Source organism: Trachypithecus francoisi, unplaced genomic scaffold, assembly GCF_009764315.1.
Source record: "Trachypithecus francoisi isolate TF-2019V2 unplaced genomic scaffold, Tfra_2.0 Lachesis_group10, whole genome shotgun sequence".
NCBI lineage: Eukaryota > Metazoa > Chordata > Mammalia > Primates > Cercopithecidae > Trachypithecus > Trachypithecus francoisi.
Window position 1 is genome coordinate 24,833,047 of NW_022681455.1, and position 20,983 is coordinate 24,854,029.

General features: G+C 41.5%; 1 protein-coding gene across 5 annotated transcripts in view; it reads right to left on the reverse strand.

Annotated features, from left to right (window-relative positions):
- GPLD1 (glycosylphosphatidylinositol specific phospholipase D1) overlaps positions 1-20,983 on the reverse strand; it is a 69,714-nt gene that overhangs the window by 30,822 nt on the left and 17,909 nt on the right. For 2 of the 5 annotated variants that reach the window (XM_033216372.1, XM_033216374.1), the window contains 10 exons: positions 19,062-19,159; positions 18,006-18,116; positions 16,477-16,525; positions 15,758-15,812; positions 10,694-10,801; positions 10,439-10,466; positions 10,207-10,346; positions 6,277-6,342; positions 3,885-4,005; positions 111-250 (listed from right to left, as the gene is read on the reverse strand). In XM_033216372.1, coding sequence (XP_033072263.1) covers positions 111-250; positions 3,885-4,005; positions 6,277-6,342; positions 10,207-10,346; positions 10,439-10,466; positions 10,694-10,801; positions 15,758-15,812; positions 16,477-16,525; positions 18,006-18,116; positions 19,062-19,159 — 916 coding nt within the window. The remainder of the gene's footprint in view (positions 1-110; positions 251-3,884; positions 4,006-6,276; positions 6,343-10,206; positions 10,347-10,438; positions 10,467-10,693; positions 10,802-15,757; positions 15,813-16,476; positions 16,526-18,005; positions 18,117-19,061; positions 19,160-20,983) is intronic. The other 3 variants (XM_033216373.1, XM_033216375.1, XM_033216376.1) reach the window with 3 other exon arrangements.

Sequence of the window (20,983 nt, forward strand, 5' to 3'; positions counted from 1 at the left end):
AAAGTGAGACTCTGTTTCAAAAATAAAATAAAATAAAAAACAGTTGCAGAATGACTGAATAAAATTAATACTGCAGAAAACATTCACAGGTCAGATAAACTTATACGTACCAGCCAAGCCTCGCATAAGGAAATGACAAGAAGTAAGATGCTAAGGGGCTGGAGATGTGCTTCTGTGACAACTGAGAGCCACCTATGAACATTGTCCTTACGTTCCTTTCCAAAGCCTTGTAGATAAAGGACATGGAACCCTGAAATAAAAGAATCATTACAGAAAATAAGGACACTTAGCGTAATCAACAAAGCTACTGTTTCCTGTCCAAAATACTAAACTTGTGTAAAGGAAATTAGTTTTTAGAAGTGCTAAACAATAGAACATTAGTTCCTTTCAGCAAGTAAGATCACTTAGGACAGGCAATTAGGATAGTGAAATCATACCCCCAACTTATGCTGAGGGACAGTAGAGTTATAGCCCGAGAGGCTGGGACCAGCATGGGTAGAAAGAGTTATCGTTCTGTCGCCAGGCTGGAGTGCAGTGGCACGATCTCAACTCACTGCAACCTCCGCCTCCTGGGTTCAAGCAATTCTCCTGCCTCAGCCTCCCTAGAAGCTGGGATTACAGATGCTCACCACCACACCCAGCTAATTTTTGTATTTTAATAGAGATGGGGTCTCACCATGCTGGCCAGGCTGGTCTCAAATTCCTGACCTTAAGCGATTCACCCGCCTTGGCTCCCCCAAAAGTGCTGGGATTACAGACATGAGCCACCATGCCCACTGGACTAAAATTTTTTAAAAGACAAATCTGTCCAGGTGCAGTGGCTCACACCTATAATCCTAGCGCTTTAGGGGGCTGAGACAGGAGGGGTGCTTGAGCCCAGGAGTTTGAGACCAGCCTGGGCAACATGGAGAAACCCCATCTCAACAAAAAATACAAATCATTAGCCAAGGGTGGTGGAGCGTGCCTGTAATCCCTGCTACTTGGGAGGCTGTGCTGGGAGGATCACCTGCACCCAGGAGGCTGACGTTACAGTGAGCTGAGACCTCACCACTGCACTCCAGTCTGAGCAACAGAATGAGACCCTGTCTCAACAACAACAACAAAAAGCACAAGTCCTTTCAATCCAGAACTTTAATTGTATTTGTATATATGTATATATTTTTAACAAACAAATAAACTGGAACACCACCAGGATGCCAAAGATACCCTCCAGACCGGCCAGGCATGGTGGCTCACACCTGTAATCCTAGCACTTTGGGAGGTCGAGGTGGGCGGATCACAAGGTCAGGAGTTCAAGACCAGCCTGGCCAATATAGTGAAATCCCGTCTCTACTAAAAATATATAAATTAGCTGGGCATGGTGGTGGGCGCCTGTAGTCCCAGTCACTCGGGAGGCTGAGGCAGGAAAATCACTTGAACCTGGGAGATGGAGGTTGCAGTGAGCCGAGATTGTGCTGCTGCATGCTAGCCTGGGTGACAGAGCAAGACTCCGTCTCAAAAAACAAAACAAAAAAAAACAAGATATCCTCCAAACCACACCCAAGTTGAGATGCGACTGTATTTGCTGCCAGGCAGGCGTGAGAGGTCACATGCAGAGTGCTAAAAGCCATATGCCAGAGAATTTGGGGGACAAGCCACTCAGCTTGAGATGTTGAATGGTTCTTAATGCGGTTACTGCAGAGACAAAAGCACAAACTAGAATGGCCCTGAACAAGCTGACCAGATACTAGATCCATCCAAGTTAAGGGGACACAACTCTAAATCTGCCCAAGGGTGACAAGAGACCAAACAAGACTTCCTAGGTCTGCTCCAAAGCAGAGCTCAATTGGCTCAGAGCATTAAGGCAGCCCAGATGGCTCAGGCTCTGGGAAAGGACAGGGTCTCAGGATCTTTCAGGCACGACTATACCTTCTGCTTTGCCCATTCTAATCTCACTGGCAGGCCATGCATAGATTGCTTCATCCTAAAGCCCAGCTCTGACTTGCTCATTCATCTAGGAAGCAATTAATCAGCTCCTACTGTATGCCAGGCACCATGACAGACACTGGGAACATAAAGTCCCTCCTCAGACAATTCATTTTTTTGAAAGGAGAAAATCCAAATATGGCAAGACAAAATGACACGTGCTTTGAGAGAGGTCCCCCTCCCTGATCCAGGACCAGCTACATAATTTAAGGAGATCAGGGCAAAATTAAAACATGCAGCCTTTTGTTAAAAAATTGTTAAAGCCAGGGGCAGTGGCTCATGCCTGTAATCCCAGCACTTTGGGAGGCCCAGGTGGGTGGATTACTAAGGTCAGGAGTTCAAGACCAGCCTGGCCAACATGGCGAAACCCCGTCTCTACTAAAAATACAAGAAGTAGCCGGGCATGGTGGCGGGTGGCCTGTAATCCCAGCTACGCAGGAGGCTGAGGCAGGGAATTGCTGAACCCAGGAGGCAGAGGTTACAGTGAGCTGAGATGGTGCCACTGAACTCTAGCCAGGGCAACAGAGCAAGACTCTGTCTCAAAAAAAAAAAAAAATGTTAAGAATTTTAAGGCAGTGACAGCAGGGCATTAAACCTAAACCAGGCCCTTCCCCAATTCCCAGAGACCCCATTCACAAAGTTGTCTAAATCCTTCTGACATTAAGAGCCCACTACAGTCCAATGCCTACTTAGCTTCCTAAGCCTCTCACAGTAACTCATATTCCTTGTCCTATGCTCCAGGCAAATACAACTACTCAGATTTCCCAACACCTGAAACTTTCCCAATCCACTAACAGAAATGTACTCTCACTGATGAAATACTATCTACTGTCCAAGGCCTAACTTGAATGTTCCCTCCTCCAGGAAGCCTTCTCTGTCTGATAGCCTCCAAGGTGAAGCTTTTCTCCCTTTTTTTTTGAGACAGGGTGTCACTCTAGCACCCAGGCTGGAGTGCAGTGGTGCAACCTTAGCTCACTGCAACCTCTCCCTTCCAGGATCAAGCAATCCTCCCACCTCAGCCTCTGGAATAGCTGGGACTACAAGTGCACACCACCACGCCCAGCTAATTTTTTGTTATTTTTTTTGTAGAGACAGGTTCTCATTATGTTACCCAGGCTGGCCTCAAACTCCGGAGCTCAAGTAATCCACCTGCCTCAGCCACTTAAAGTGCTGGCATTACAAGCATGAGCTACCACACCCTTTCTTCCTGCTATCTAACGATCCCCTTACCTCACCGTGGTATGTGTTGCAGTCTACTCACATAATGGTTATTTTTGTATTTATCACTCCTTTTAGACTGAACTTTTTTAAGGGTCAGAGTTCATTTGTCTTTCATTTTATATCCCCCAGTAGAGTGTCCTAATAGATAACTTCGTTGATGAATTTCATACACAATGGGGCTCTGCAAAGTGAGCCTTCAACATTGTGAACGCCTTTGGGACTAAGTCCAAAAAGGACTGGCCTGGGTGCCCAGGGTCATCTTGACTTGACAGAGACCACTGAGGTGCAGACTCAGGGCATCTTCAGAACAAACCACATATGGATGCCAAGAGTACTTGCTGGCCTGGCTCATGCTTAGGCCCAGGCTGGAGTGCACTGGCATGATCATAGCTCACTGTAGCCTCGAACTCCTGGGCTCAAGCAATCCTCCTGCCTTAGCCTCCCAAGCAGCTGTGACAACAGGCACAGCCATCACACCCAGCTAGTTTATTTATTTTTGTAGAGACAAGGTCTTGCTATGTTGCCCAGACAGGTCTCAAACTCCCGGCCTCAAGGGATCCTCTCACCTCAGCCTTCCAGCCACCACACCCCACCACAGGTAACTTTCAATGGACAAATAAATACCCAGGGACTCAGCAAAACAAGATATCTCAAGAAGCAGCATTCCTCTTCCCCAACTTAGAGCAGAAAATTCTTACCGGGGTCCAGGAATTTACACTAAAGAACACTCCTCTTTCAGTATAGTTTATATTCCTGGTAATGTTTTCAGTTAGGGATATAGTCAAATTTCTGTGAAAATCATTTTTCTGCATTTTCGAGCTGTTGAAGACAAAGAGGAATAAACTGGTTACAACTGAGAAAACAATTAATCCCCTGAAAAACTGAGTTAAAGAATATAGTCATGTTAATCACAGGTTAAAAGACTACAAAATTTTAACATCAGAAGGCTGAAGGAGCAACACAGAAAACAAAATTTTACAAAAACCTTCATTTCATGAAATCTTTTAGTAAACACATTTCTAAGGCTTAAAAGCCTATCCTTAGAAAAAATAGTTCCTATAATATCAGAGCTCTATGGTAGGAGCAAAAGGCTTCAATTCTTTCCAGATTATGAAAAAAGTAGATATTTCAACATTTCACATAAAAGGGAAAGAAACAGGTGTCAGCTGGTGGGGAAACTGGTATGTAGGCATACTGATTTATTCACTTATTTATTTATTTATTTATTTTTATTTATTTATTTTTTTGAGACGCAGTCTTGCTCTGTCACCCAGGCTGGAGTGCAGTGGCGCGATCTCGGTTCACTGCAACCTCTGCCTCCTGAGTTCAAGCAATTCTCCTGTCTCAGCCTCCTGAGTAGCCTGGAACTACAGGCATGCACCACCACACCCGGCTAATTTTTTTGTATTTTTAATAGAGATGGGGTTTCACTATGTTGGCCAGGCTGGGCTTGAACTTCTGAGCTCAGGTGATCCACCTGCCTTGGCCTCCCAAAGTGCTGGAATTACAGGCGTGAGCCATTGTGCCCGGCTGGCATACTGATTTATCTTCAAAGACATATTAGAATTAATTATACAATAAAAATACATTTTCACATTCAGATATGTCAATCAGCCATAAAGCAGATGACTCAGGGAGCCAGAGAGGCTTCAGAAATGACTGAAGTAGGGAGTGGACAAAAGCCTAAGTGACAGGGCCCTGGGCACGACACCAACTAGTGTCAGGGTTCTGACAACCCGAAGAAAGATTGCAAGCCTAATGGAAAGGTGTCCGACATGATTAAAAAACAACAAAAATATGTTGAAGGAGATGCTAGGTTTGCTAGGAGAAAAAAAAACAAAAACAACAAACCTTATCCAATTCAAATAGAACAAACAATGAGGACTTCACTGAGCCCTTTCTGTGTAATTTTCATTCTTCCAAAGTGCTAAGATCATTCCTCTCAGCACCTTTCATTGCAATACTCTATTTTTTAGTATCTCACTCTTGACTATCCTTAAATATCTTGGTTAAGCCATCACTTCAAGGAGAGCTCTCCTGTGCCCACGCCAGGACGCTCTGTGGCAAATCCCCAGAGCACCTTGCATTTTTTCTTCCTAACACTTAACAATGTGCACAATTAACTTGTTTAGTACTTTCCAGGCCATATACCTGAGAGCAGGAACTGTTTCTGTCTTGTTCACAATGATATCTCTAGTGCCTGAACCAGTTCCTGGCACCTACTGATTAATAAATGATAATTTATTGTTTGTATTATTTTATTGTTATATTTTATTAATAATAAATACACACGTATTTATAATATTAATAACTTATTAAATGAATGCATAAATGACTGGTGGTTGGCACTTGACTCCAGCAGAAAATATCATTTCTTAAAATACAAATCAGGCCTCTGGCCCTTACCACAGAGGGCTTCTCCCCACACTGTCTATCTGGGTAAAGTTTATGAGTAAGACAATAATATTGATAGTTATAATAATATTAACTACATTTCCTTTTTCTTTTTTTGAGACAAGGTCTCACTCTGTTGCCTAGACTGGAATGCATTGGCGTGATCTCAGCTCACTGCAGCCTCAACCTCCTAGGCTCAAGCAATCCTCCCACCTCAGCCTCCCAAGTAGCTGGGACTACAGGCACACACCACCACGCCTGGCTAATTTTGTTCATTTTTTTGTAGATATGGGGTCTCACTATGTTGCCGAGTCTGGTCCTGAACTCCTGGACTTAAGGGATCCTCCTGCCTCAGCCTCCCACAGTGCTAGGATTACCGGTATGAGCCACTGTGCCCAGCCACTACCTACCATTTAATGAGCAACTCAATATGTGCAAATTGCTTTACATCCACCACTGCATGTCATCCACACCATAATTCTGGAAGTGCTGATGTGTTTTTTCCATTTTGCAAAAGGAGGAAGCTATAGCTCCAAAAATCAAGCAGCTTCTTTAAAAATCACACAGCTGCAAGTGACAAATCTGGAAGCTGAACCTACAGCTGTCTCTCAACAAATCCCATGTTCTCAAGCTCCATAGGGGATCCCCTTCAGGTGAGATGTCCTTCTTCTATGAACAATTTTGGAATCCACTTACCCCTGGCTGTGGTTTTGCTGGCCACCACATGCAATGAACAGAGGGTTCTCAGGTAGGTTGCAGTCACTGGGGAAACAGTCAAATGAGTTAGGCATTTGTCTACCTCTCAAGCATGAATTTTACCGAGAATCGGTAGTGCGCTTCAATCAGCTCCCAAAGGCTTAAAGTATTCATTATCTAGCCAAACAGGACCAAGTAAGAGCCCATGTTCTCCCAGAAAGGGTGGATAGGCTGACGGCTGTCACTATCATGGTAATCCAGGCAGCCCCACACTGCCAGTCACCCCAGACTCAGCCTTTCTCTTCCCTCCCCGCTCCACCTGCTGAGCTGTTCCACGCTAACACGAAATGTCTCAGAATTTGAGACTGTGATCAAAACTGGTTCCCAATTATGTCACCTTCTGCCTAATTATACACATTTATGCCTAAATGTGTCAGAATTTCTCCATTTCATTTCTTTAAAAAAATCCATAATTTCAATAATTAAATAGCTAATGAAGGATCCCCTTTTACAAGTGAAAAAGCTTCTGAGAATGTAAGAGATAAACTCTGACATTGGGGGAGGCTTTCCCCCAACACTGAACACAAGCATTGAGGAAGTAGGTATTAACATAAGAAGAGTATTCTGGAATGAAGACTATCTTAAAACGATTTGCACGGAGGTCACTGAGGGAGGCTGGCATAATACAGAAGTAATGTGGAGTGTAGGGATGAGGAAAATTAGCTGCTGAAAAAGGAATTCCAAAAGGAGGTGGGAAAAAGCTGAAGGCAAACTCTTCCTACCAAAACATTTCTCTAGCCAGGTTTGAGCTGAGGAAAAGGTTCTCTCTTTGAACCTTTTCTTCTCCACCACAGGATGCAGAAGACAGCCTTACGGCATTAGCACTGTACTTTCAAATAGAGTTTGAGGTGAGTAGAGTTCTGGCTGGGAATGTAACTACCACTATTTCATTGCTTTTTTGGGAAAATATACCGTAAGTTCCAAATAACATAAGTGAGTTTTGGAAGATAACCTGTCATTAGTAAGCTGGGAAATGCCTGTTAATATGAGCATATATGTGTTTTCCTTTCTGTTATGAATTTTTGTGTGTTGTCTCTTTTTGGAGACTTCTCTGAATTTCCCATAAATTTTCATAAATTCTGATGAATCTTTCTTTGTATATGTATGCAAAGAAGCAATCAACTCATGGAATTTTATACCTTGGTAAATTAGAACAGGGATCAAGAGACAAGAAATACGTTCTCAATTATCTTTTCCTAATGAAAGAATAAGGTCCAGCTATACATCTTTCCTTAGCTATTTGGAGAACCAAATCAAAAATGAACACCAAAAAATGTTTTCCAGTCTGGATTATAAAAAACAAGTAAGTACAGGTCAACCCACTCAGCAATGAGTCCTTCCAATATAAGCTTTTCTTCCTTCTAATAATAATAATAGTAATCAACACTTAGTAAGTGCTTACTCTATGCTAAACCCTTTACATAACTGATCTAATTTACTCCTCACAAAAATCCTATGATGAAAATAGTATTGCTGTCCCAATTTTACAGGTGAGGAAATAAGATTTTGGAAGGTTTAGCAGCTTGTTCCAGATAACTCAGTAGTGAGTGGCAGATCTCTTAAATTCTGTACAACCACGGCAGTATGCACCTAAAAACCCACATCCACAGGACAGCTTGGGGATTTTAGTTGAGGTTTATTTCACTATTAAAAGTGGCATTCATATGAGATTGCTATCCCTGCCAAATTGTTACTCACTGAGTGTTAAAAACAAGTTTATTATGTACCAAGCTAAGGTCAAATTTGTCATCAAAGGGAATTTTGTTTCAAATCAACACAACACGTAATTATGGTTAACATTGTTTGGTAACTAGCAAATGTTCATAAGGGTAAAGGATCATCACCCAGTATAATATTCTAGACCTACATTCTGTAGGCCATTCCAACTTACAGACAGCCAACTCTGCTATGATCCTGACCTGGAACAGTCTCCCAGGCACAGGTCCTGCCCAGAGAACCCTCTTTCCCACTGTTGGTGGTACAGCCTAAGCTTCCCACTCTGCCCTTTCCCTGATTCAGGGGCTGCCCCGTGCTTCCTAACGACACCCACATCCCAACCTGGTTCAGGTCAGCAGTAGGGAGAGGCTCCAAGTCCAACAGTATGGTCAGAAATGGGTTCTCTGGGCCAGGCGTAGTGGCTCACGCCTGTAATCTCAGCACTTTGGGAGGCAGAGGTGGGTGGATCACTTAAAGTCAGGAGATCGAGACCAGACTGGCCAACAAACATGGCAAAACTCCGTCTCTACTAAAAATACAAAAATTAGCTGGATGTGGTGGTGCGTGCCTGTAGTCACAACTACTCGGGAGGCTGAGGCAGGAAAATCACTTGAACCTGGGAGGTGGAGGTTGCAGTCAGCCGAGATCATGCACTGCACTCCAGCCTGGGCGACAGAGAGAGACTCTGTATCAAAAAAAAAAAAAAAAAAAAAAAATGAAGAAGAAGAAAGAAGAAAAAAAAGAAATGGGTTCTTCAGTCAGGCGTGGTGGCTCATGCCTGTAATCCCAGCACTTTGGGAGTCCGAGGTGGGTGGATCACTTGGATCTCAGGAAGTGGAGACCAGCCTGGGCAACATGGGAAAACCCCGTCTCCACCAAAACTACAATTAGCCCGGTGCGGTGGTGTGAGCCTGTGGTCCCAGGTACTCAAGGATGAGGCACAAGAATCACTTGAGCCCAGGAAGTGGAGTTGTAGTGAGCTGAGATCATGCCACTGTACTCCAGCCTGGGTGACAGAACAAGACCGCGTCTCAAAAATAAAAAACAAAAACACATGTGCTCTTAAAAAAAAAAGAAAAGAAAAAGAAATAAATGGGTTATCAGAAGAACCTTGGCTCCCTCTGATCTAGGTGTGGTGTTAAGACTCTGTGAGAATCTAATGATCTACTACAGCTAGAAGTGGGGACAATCACAGTGTACCTGACCTATATTTGGGCTGAGTTTATGATTAACACTTGTCCTGAGCATGCTTAGAAGAAAAGGAACTGGAGATTCAGCAGCTATCCCATCTGGGCTAGATGTCAAATTTCAACAGAATGTTTTACAAATGCATTTATTTTTCATTTTGTGTTGGAGTGTGTGGTGGGGGTATGTAGCTATCGCTCTGCTTCTGTTTTTTTTTTTTTTTTTTTTTTTTTTTTTTTTTAGTATTAGGTGAGGTATCCTTTGACACCCTCAAACCCTGAGAGTGTAGTCAGGGTGGAGAGGTGTGTCATCACATCACTGCTGCTCGCTACAGCAAGAACACAGCCACTCTGGGACCTGCAGGTACAGTGGCTCACACCTGTAATCCCAGCACTTTGGGAGGCCAAGGCAGGTGGATCACTTGAGGCCAGGAGTTTGAGACCAGCCTGGCCAATATGTTGAAACCCTATCTGTACTAAAAATACAAAAAACTTAGCCAGGGATGGTGGTGCACACCTGCAGTCCCAGCTGATTAGGAGGCTGAGGCACGAGACGCCCTTGAATCTGGGAGGCAGAGGCTGCGGTGAGCCAAGATCGTGCCACTGTACTCCAACCTGAGCAACAGAGCACGACTGTCTCAAAATAAAAAGAAAGAAACAAATGGAGCACACCTATGGAGACTGATTCCTGCCTGGCTGAGCCATATCTCACAGACCCCAAATTTTGCAATAACTGTCTCTCTATTTCAAAAACACAAGTGGCATCAACCAAGCCAACTGGATGGGAACCAGCTGGGTTTACAAGATTACTGAGTTTCCATTCTTTACCTCTTTGAATAGGTTAAGAAAGCACTTCATGAGATTATTTTGTTTGTTTTTATGTGATCAGTTGAAAAACCTGAGAGTTATGTTGGGGGATGGGGTAAAAAGGCAGGGACTGATTGGTAATAGAAATGGAATATGAATTCACCTGGTCCCATTCTCCAACATGAAGCTTGTTAGATGGTAAATATTAGTGGACCAAAACGCCATATCATCCAGTCCTCCAAGAAAATACTCTTGGAATTGTTCCACCAAAAACGGGGACTTTGTAGAGTAAGTGGGATATAACTATGGCAGAGAGAAAGAAAAAATAAAATACATACGGTACTATTCCTGGTATCTTTATAATCCTTTAAGATTGGGAAGAATGAAGACTTTACCTTGGAAACAGCTAGCATCTCACCATACCTGCAACATAAACAATAATTTTGGCTGTGAGTTGCAGTTTCTAACAGAGAAATGAAGCAAATAACGAAGAAAAAGTTCCATCCGTCCTCATCCACTGTCCTGCAACTGCCTTTGAATAAGCAGAATCCATAAATCCGAAATCCAGTCTCAGGAAACAAAAACATAAAAACTGTGCTAAGGAAGTCACAACAAAATCAGCTGCAAATTGTCCTCTGAGTTACACTTACATTTCTAAGAACTGGATATGTGAACAATCAACAATTACATTTTCAGTGATGACTTCTCGACCATAGAGTTTCTTATAAATTCCCAGTAGATCTTTGACTGGCACATACCTGAAAAATGCAGAATAATGTATGAGTTGTTTTGATTCTGAAGCTGAAAATAGTAACAGCAGCAGCAGCTACCAGTTATTCCATGATTATCTTGTGCCAGGCACCATGTAAAAGTCTTTACATGCACTAGCTATTTAATCCTAGCAATGACATCAGGTGGTTAGTACTATCATATTCCCATTTTACATAAGAAGAAATGATTAAGGCACAGAAAAGCTAAATAATTGGCCCAGTGATGCAGAGCAAACAACTGGTAACCTAATCAAACATTTATGTAGGTATACTCAGATTGGAAACTATAACATACAAAAGGAGTGGTTAATTTTGTGAATTCAGAGTTCTTTCTAGAAGTAATTTAAAGTATTTTCATTGTTTCAAGTTGAATTGAAAAGAAAAATTATTTTAAAAACACTATTATAAAAATGCCTCCTCACTCTGACATCTTAATTTCAGAATATACAAAGTATACAAAAAAGTATAACAAAGTATAAAAGTATTGTGAAAGGAAAATAAATCTCAGAACCCCAAAATCACTAAACTAAAGGGAAAAGTCAAGCTGGGAACCACATAGGGCAAACCTGCCTCCCAATCTATTCCTGTGTGTGTGGTTTTTTGTTGGTTTTTTTTTTTTTGGAGATGGAGTTTCACTCTTGTTGCCGAGGCTGGAGTACAATGGTGCAATCTCCATTCACCACAACCTCCGCCTCCCGGGTTCACGCAATTCCCCTGCCTCAGCCTCCCGAGTAGCTGGGATTACAGGCATGTGCCACTACGCCCAGCTAATTTTATATTTTTAGTAGACATGGGGTTTCTCCATGTTGGTCAGGCTGGTCTCGAACTCCCAACCTCAGGTGATCCACCCGCCTCAGCCTCCCAAAGTGCTGGGATTACAGGCGTGAGCCACTGCACCGGGCCCTCCCAATCTATTTCTAAGTGAGATTAAAAAGCTACATACCTCCCTCACAATTTGCCTACAAGGAATTAAACGATTAAAAAACTACATACCTCCCTCATAATTTGCCTACAAGGAAATTCCTGTGGGCAAAGGACAGACAGAACTCAAAAATCATCCCTCTGCTCACCTGAGACAAATGTATATCTGATTGCTTCCTTTGCCTAATTGTTTCACTAAACCAGACTACAGCATAAGTAACACTATTCCTGTAAATTGTATATTCAGTGAAAGGCTAATTGGAAACCCGGAAGAATGTCTTGTATCTACTATGACCTGGAAGCCTCCTACCCTGCTTTGAGTTGTCCCGTCTTTCTGGACTGAACCAATGGACATTTTAGCTATTTAATTTAATTTTTTTTTTTTTTTTTTTTTTGAGATGGAGTCTCACTCTGTCACCCAGGCTGGAGTGCAGTGGTGCAATCTCAGTTCACTGCAACCTCCACCCTTTAAGTTCAAGCAATTCTCCTGCCTCAGCCTCCCAAGTAGCTGAGACTATAGGCATGCACCACCGTGCCTGGCCAAAACAATTAGCCTGTAAGGGGACTGAACCTGCAACCCTGGTGTCATTAGTACCACACTCTAATCAACTGAGCTAGCTGGCCAACAGCCATTTCACATATATTGATTGATGTCCCATGTCTCCCTAAAATGTATAGATAACCAAGATGTGCTCCAACCGCCTTGGGCACATGTTGTCATCAGGATCTCCTGAGGCTGTGTCATGGGTGTGTCCTTAATCTTGGCAAAACAAACCCCCTAAATTGATTGAGACTTGTCTCAGATACTTCTTGGTTTACAGTATAAAGCAATGAAGAAAATTCTAAATCAGGCTTTTGGTTCACAAATATTAGTTATTTCAGTTGGAAAGAGCAGCATTTAAAAATCAGATTTAAACTGAATCATCTTTTAATTTAAAAATTCTCAGAATAAGCAAGATAAAAATCACAACCAACAAAATCTAATTTTAGTAGGTTTTTTTAGTAGGTAAAAGAAAGACACAATTGAGAGACTCATTTTTTATTTTATAAGAGCGCTGGAATGGCATTCCCAATAAAAATAGCTTAAAAGGTCAGACAAAATAACAAAAAATACTTTTTTTAAATGAATCACCAAGCTAGCAGGACAGCAGAAATTTTTCAAAGACCAAAAACAACTAGAAACAAAAAAACCCTGGGAGGTAAGCAAATGGGACAACCAGCTTTTGCCCTGAGAACATGTGCCATACCCTACACTTTAGGTTTGGAACCTGGATGGTTTTGTTTGTTTGTCTGAGACGGAATTGGAGTCTCACCCTGTCATCCAGGCTGGAGCGCAGTGGCATGATCTCGGCGGCTCTTAACTTGAGCCTACTTATTCTAGCACCATGGAATATCACCAAACATGACCAGTATAACTCCAGTCATATCTGATAAAGGAGACTCTAATGCAGCAACTATTACTAGAGATAAAGAGGGTTATTGCCTCACAATAAAAAGCTCAGTTCACAAGATATCCTTTTGAAATTGAATATACCTAACAATATATCTTCAAAATCTATATAGCAAAGCAAACTTCAACAGAACTAGAAGAAATTGAAAAATCCACCCTCATGGGGGGGATTTGTAAAACTAATTTCTCTCTTAATAATCAGTCGATCAACCTGATAAAAAGTAAAGAAATAGTGATGCTATCTTACTTATACCTTACAAATCTTTTTTTTAAGTGGTAATTTGTTGTTGTTGTTGTTGTTGTTGTTGTTGAGAGGGAGTTTTGCTCGTCTCACAGGCTAGAGTGCAATGGCATGATCTCAACTCACTGCAACCTCCGCCTCCCAGGTTCAAGTGATTCTCCTGCCTCAGCCTCCCAAGTTGCTGGGATTACAGGTGCGTGCAATCATACCAGGCTAATTTTTGTATTTTTAGTAGAGATAGGGTTTCACCATGTTGGCCAGGCTGGTCTTGAACTCCTGACCTCAGGTGATGCACCTGCCTCGCCCTCCCAAAATGCTGGGATTACAGACATGAGCAGCCGCACCTGGCCTCAATATTTCAAAATTGTCAATTTTCCAACTCATTTCTAGATTCAATGAACACTTAATCAAAATTCCAGCAAAGTTTTTCCTGGAACATGACAACCTGAGCCTAAATCTTATTTGAAAGAACAAAGGCAAAGAATAGGCAGGGTACTTTTGAAGAAAAAGGACTAGTTAAAAGATCTGCCCTACCAGAGGCCAAGACTTCTTATAAAGCTACAGCAACTAAAATAATCAGTATTGTTCAGGAACCAACAGGACACAACAGAAAGCCCAGACACTGACCCATACATACACATAACATTTTAATTTACAACCCAAAGGGGGTGCAGTGGCTCACACCTGTAATCCCAGCACTTGGGAGGCCAAGGTAGTCGGATTGCTTGAGCCCAGGAGTTCAAGAGCAGCCTGGGCAACATGGCAAGACCCCATCTCTTACAAAACATTAAAAAATTAGCCAGGTGGAGGCTGAGGTGGGAGGATCACTTGAACCTGGAAGTTGGAGGCTGCAGTGACCCAAGATTACACACCACCACACTCCAGCTTGAGCAACAGAGCTAGACTGTTCAAAAAAAAAAAAAAAAAACACACACACACACAAAAGAAAGAAAATCAAAACAGAGAAGGTACTGTGGATCATAAGGAAACGGTAGACTATTGATAAATCATTCTGGGACAATCCATTATCTCCAGAGGAAAAAATAAAAGTAGATTTACATTTCAGAACATACAAAAAATTGACTCCAGTTAAATCAAATACATACAGCTAAGAAATACAACTATAAAAGCTTTAGAAGTCTATGTAAAAGAACAAACATTTGCCCTCAAGGTAGAAAGGTTTTCTTTCTATGTATGTATGTATGTATGTATTTATTTATTTTTGAGACAGAATCTCACTCTGTTGCCCAGGCTGGAGTGCAGTGGTGCAATCTCGGCTCACTGCAAGCTCCGCCTCCTGGATTCACACCATTCTCCTGCCTCAGCCTCCCGAGTAGCTGGGACTACAGGTGCCCATCACCGTGCCCGGCTAATTTGTTTGTATTTTTAGTAGAGACGGGGTTTCACCGTGTTAGCCAGGATGGTCTCAAGCTCCTGACCTCGTGATCTGCCTGCCTTGGCCTCCCAAAGTGTCTTTTTTTTTTTTTTTTTTTTAAGAGACAGGGTCTCACTCTGTTGCCCAGACTGGAGTGCAGTGGTGCAGTCATAGCTCACTGAAGCCTCAAACTCCTATGCTCAAGTGATCCTCCCACTTCAGCCTCCTGAGTAGCTGGGACTACTGTGCCACTACACCCAGCTAAGAATGGATTTCTTAAATAAGACATCAGAAGTACGGATTACAAAGGAAAAACTGGTATATTCAACCACATGAATATTAACAAATTCTGTTTGTCACGATACACCATAAAGTAAGTGAAAAGACACACCACAAACTGTGAAAGACATTTGTAACAATTAAATGACAAACTGACAAGAGAGTAGAAGCCAGAATATATAATACTTACAAATAAATAAAAAGGATAAGCAACCCAACAGAAAAATAGACTGAAAACTGGAAAAAGTTTTCACTTAAAATTAAACACAATGATCCATAAAATCGAAGAAAAGTTTGACCTCATTAGTAATCTGGGAAATTCAAATTGCAGCCTTAATGAGATACCATTACATACAAACAGGCTGGAAAATTTTAACAGCTGGACAATACTAAGTACTGGAGAATGCAGAAGAAGCAGAACGATTACACAAAGCTGATGGGAGAATAAGGTGAGATGATGATTTTGAAAAAGTTAAACTATGACTCAGCAACTCCAAAATTGGGTGGAATTCAATTTTTCAAAGAATCTACTTAGACTATGCTAACATGAAGTTTTGCTTTTCAAAATTTACCAGTGCAGAAGACTTCTAATTATATTGTAAGTTATATTTTCTAAGAAAAAGAGTCGGTTCTAAATGCCATTTAGATATCACATATTTAAATGTACATTGCTCTTACCAGCGTCGTGCAAGGTAATTAAAATTAAATTCAAACTGGCTCAACACATCTCCTCCTAGGGTATGAAAAAAATATTGACATTTGGTGGATTAGTGACAAACATAGCATGCATCTTTCAACATGAGGTCTGACAAGTTAGATTATTAGTTTTTCACATTATTACATGTTTTTGTTCATTGTTTTAGGTAAAGGCATGCTTTTTTTTTAAGAAAAATTATCTTTTAAAAATCTTAGTGAAACATATACATTAAGAAAGAATTAGACATATAACCAAAGGTGATTTTTGTTTTACTTTAAGGAAATATCTACCATAAGGGTTTCCTTTAATAAACACCATTCACCACCTAGTTTAAATATTTAAAAGTAATTTACTACTAGAGACAAAAGGTGGAATTTAATAAAGCTAAAGTATTAGGAGAGTGGGAGACACTAGCTAATGAATTTTAACCCAATGTATAAGTAAAGTTTTTCTAAAGTTAAGACATGTCAACAACAAAATGTAGAGTTTTTTAACAAAAAAAATATAGACACAAGTTTTTAGAAATACATCTCTATGTTAAATGAGGTACATCTCTACTATATATGAACTGCAACATTAAATAGAAAATACATGCAACAGGCAAAATATTAAAGACACACATATTTAAAGCACAGTGGTGATGTCATTATAAGTGAACTATACCACAGGAGAAAATTAAGCAAATGTAAATAAATGGTACCAAAATCACCAGCCGAATGAGCCTCAGAATAGGAGCCGTGAAAATCAATCTGAGAAAGAAAGAGAACCATCTGGTGTGTATTATAAATTGTAGCCCCAACTCTTACTCCCACAATCAGGCAAGTGGTGGGAGATGACAGCTAACTCAATGAACTGCTGAGGATGCATTATAGATAGACTCAATTTTCACACTAACATTTTATTAGTTAAAAAAAAAAAAAAAAAAAAAAAGGCAGGGTGCGGTGGCTCACGCCTGTAATCCCAGAACTTTGGGAGGTTGAGGCAGGTGGACCACCTGAGGTCAGGAGTTTGAGACCAGCCTGGCCAACATGGTGAAACCCCTTCTATACTAAAAATACAAAAACTTGGCCGGGCATTGTGGTGGGTTCCGGTAATCCCAGTTACTTGGGAGGCTAAGGCAGGAGAATCACTTGCACCCGGGAGGCAGAGGTTGCAGTGAGCCGAGAATGTGCCATTCCACTCCAGCCTGGGCAACAGGAGTGAAACTCCATCTCAAAAGAAAAAAATTTTATGTGTATGTGTATATATATATACACACACATATTATACACACACACATATGTGTGTATATATGTATATATATGTGCGTATACACATATGCAGCTGAGTTGGATTCATATGTCTGGTAATAAAGCTACTACAGACAATTCTGCCTTATAGGATATATATAAAAATCTCTGAGTTGAAGTTGAAACTTCTAACAGAATGTAATTAACATAAATTAAGGACTAGGGGGCCATCCAGAGGCTAAGTCATCAGGTAAGATCAATTTTCAGTTTGAGGACATGACATTTTCATATAGAAAAGCTAAAAAGAGAAAAAGTCCAATAAAGTAGTATTACTTTTAAATAGAACCAAGTGGCAGGTATTCATATCCTTATTAAGATACATGGCTTGAAGAAAGGATAAGATTTCTTAAATATTTTTGTGACTAAGACAAAACATCACATCTATTACTGTTTTCAGTACACACTAGCCACTCTGCTCTTGTGGATGAATCTACCCTGTTGGCAAGAAGAATAAAAGGAATGAATTGGGCCGGGCATGGTGGCTCACGCCTGTTATCCCAGCACTTTGGGAGACCAAGGCAGGCAGATCATGAAGGTCAGGAGATCGAGACCATCCTGGCCAACATGGTGAGACCCCGTCTCTACTAAAAATATAAAAATTAGCTGAGCATGGTGGTGCGTGCCTGTAATCCCAGCTACTCAGGAGGATGAGGCAGGAGAATCACTTGAACCAAGGAGTCAGAGGTTGCAGTGAGCTGAGATCGCACCTTCGCACCACTGCATTCCAGCCTGGCGACAGAGCAAAACTCCATCTCAAAAAAAAAAAAAAAAAAAAAAAAAAACAAACAAACTGGAAAAGATGGGACTCTAACCAAACACTACTTTGGGCAGAAGTCTGAATAACCTAACATTTTCCTTTCTTTTAAAACGGTCAGGTTTTGATCTTAGGTATGACAATATCACTCCCATAAAGTAATTCCCCATAAAGGGTTGTACTCACAGCTCCCATGGTCCTAAGGAATCCTTGTTCAATGCCCAGACTATGCCAGCTGACATCTGCTACCATATGAGAAGTAATTCCAAACAAGAAAGCTACCAGTTTCTCTGTGTCCTGCCAAACAAGCAAATTAGAGTCATGTGTGTTTGTGTGACTTTATAATAACAATCCTATTAAAAGTTTTAATAAATAGAAATTCATTTATGTTATTGAGACTTAACAAAAAGTTTCAGGCAAGTACATTGCAGTTTCTAGTTATTAAAAACCATGTAAGAGACCGGGTGCCGTGGCTCACGACTGTAATCCCAGCTACTCAGGAGGTTGAGACACAAGAATTGCTTGAACCTAGGAGGCGGAGGTTGCAGTGAGCTGAAATTGCGGCACTGCACTCCAGCCTGGGCGACAAAGCAAGACTCTGTCTGAAAAATAAAAAACCACACACAGGCCGGGCGCAGTGGCTCACGCCTGTAATCTCAGCACTTTGGGAGGCCAATGCGGGTGGATCACGAGGTCAGGAGATCAAGACCATCCTGGCTAACATGGTGAAACCCCGTCTCTACTGAAAATACAAAAAAAAAAAAAAATAGCTGGGCGTGGTGCTGGGCGCCTGTAGTCCCAGCTACTCAGGAGGCTGAGGCAGGAGAATGACATGAACCTGGGAGGTGGAACTTGCAGTGAGCCAAGATTACGCCACTGCTTTCCAGCCTGGGCAACAGAGCGAGACTCTGTCTGAAAAAAACAAAAACAAACAAACAAAAAAACCCACCCCCACACACACACACGAAATCATAAGGACTTTTGGAAACGTTTTATGATGTGTTGGAAGTGCTTTAAGATTAATTACTATTGGAGCAAAATGATGAAGTGATATATCCCAAACTGTGTTTATAAGTAATTCAAGTATTATCTAGACATCTACTATGTCCAAGCAATGTGCATGACACTGAAGGTAGAATGGTGGGCAGCCCTTACAGAGTGGTATGAATGGGGTCAATGCAGGTGCAAAAACAGTACATGGCAGGTTTGGTGCTATTTTAAGGATTAGAGGACCATGCCTACCTTCTCCCAGGGAAGGGGATAGTTCTCTCGGATATAATGAACGCTTGCGTTAAGAAACGGTGTCCAGTGAGTGCTCTCAGACACATCATGGAATTTTCCTGACAAAACAAAAGCAGGGCTCTGGATTCTCTCTTAAAAGTTGGAGAGTCCCAATCAAATCTTCCACCACCACCCGCTGCACTGCTGTGTCCCGTCTCCTCTTTCCCTCCATGCCCCTCAGTTTCTTCTGTCGACATTCAAAAGAAGCCTCCAAAACAGAAGAGCCAGCTGAGATTTTGGAACAGGCATGGTACTGTCTGCCTGATGACTAAAAAGAGCCCTACAGTAAGAGGGACGGAAGCCTGAACTGGTTCACAGTATCGCAAGCCTGGCTACCTGGTTAGAATAGAGGCTAGAAGTGTTTCCATTTCTGTGCCCTAAAGCTAAGGAAAAAGCTGTAGTTTGGTTTTGTTTATTTGTTGGGGTTTTTAAAATATCTTCCTTGTCTCTCACAGTCACCCTCCTTAAGAGTACAGAAATAAAAGCAGGTATTTCATATGCTTTCAAGCATTTGATTTTATAATTGTTATAAAATGGCACGAGCCCCAGTGAGCATCTTATGCAAGCATCGTTTGAGTGGGCCAGTGGGTGTCCCATGTAGCTCTTTATTCCCACAAGAGGGGTAGGAAAGACAGAACTGGCCTCTGTGCTAAACCTCCAAGGGCCACGAATGCCTCATGGAGTGCCAAATGTTACGAGGGTAACTAAAAGCAAAACTGCAGAGTTCAGATCTCTCAGTTCAATTTTTCTATGCTGTTCCTAAAGTAAAAATTGCTGGACCAATTTTAAATCATTGTTTTTTTTCAAAATGATTTTCAAAGAAGTTAGAACCAAGACATTTGATTTGCACCCACAGTTTTCCTAGAGATAAAGCTTTAAACAATTCTTGTTCTCCAGAATACAGTAAAACTCCAGAATTAAATATAGCAGTAGCTCTTTTGAACAAACTTCAACTTAAACGAATTGCCAGATTAATTGAAGCTTTCTGATCCCTCTGTAAATCCTACAGACTGGAAGCAAAAGAAAGTCCCCCAGGGCGTGCTGGATGCTGACAGCTGGCAAGCCACTGCCCAGAGACTTGAACTTACCTGTCTATACCATAGCTCACAAAGGGTCAATCAGACCCACTCTAATCCTGTTTAAACCAGATGTCCTTGTTACTGTAATTATAAAACCTAATTCAATATTAGGTAAACTAATACAAATGAAGAGTTTTGCAGGGTGCAGTAGTGCACGCCTGTAATTCCAGCACTTTGGGAGGCTGAAGTGGGATGACCCCTTGAGGCCAGGAGTTTGAGACTAGCCTGGGCAACATAGCAAGACCCCATCTCTACAAAGATTAAAAAATAAAATAAAAAATTAGCCAGGTATGGTGGTACACACCTTTAGTCTCAGCTATTCAGAAGGCTGAGGCAGGAGGGTCGCTTGAGGCCAGGAGTTTGAGGCTGTAACGAGCTGTGATTGCACCACTGCACCCCAGCCTGGGCAACAGAGCAAGACCCTGTCTCTAAAAAATATTACAATAACTTAAAAAAAAAAAAAGGTGCTTTTTCTTTGGCAATTAAGTATCTAAGAAAGCTAAGTGCTTCTGAAAGATGCAATAAAAGTGAATCGCCAAAGAAGAAAAGCAAAACTACAGTTGAATTAGGTATGTATGAGACAAGGTAAGATATGGAAAAATGCATAAAAACCTAAGTGGAATTTCTATACAAATTCCCTGTAACTAGTCATATACCAGTCCCAGTCTTTTCCTCACAGAAGAGTATTGCTGTAGAAAACAATGGAAAATGCTAAATAGTTTACAGTCCTTTTCCACTCTCCTCAGAACCTTGGCTAGTGTGGGTTTTGTCTGTCTCTAAAAATGGTGTACAATAAGCAATGTT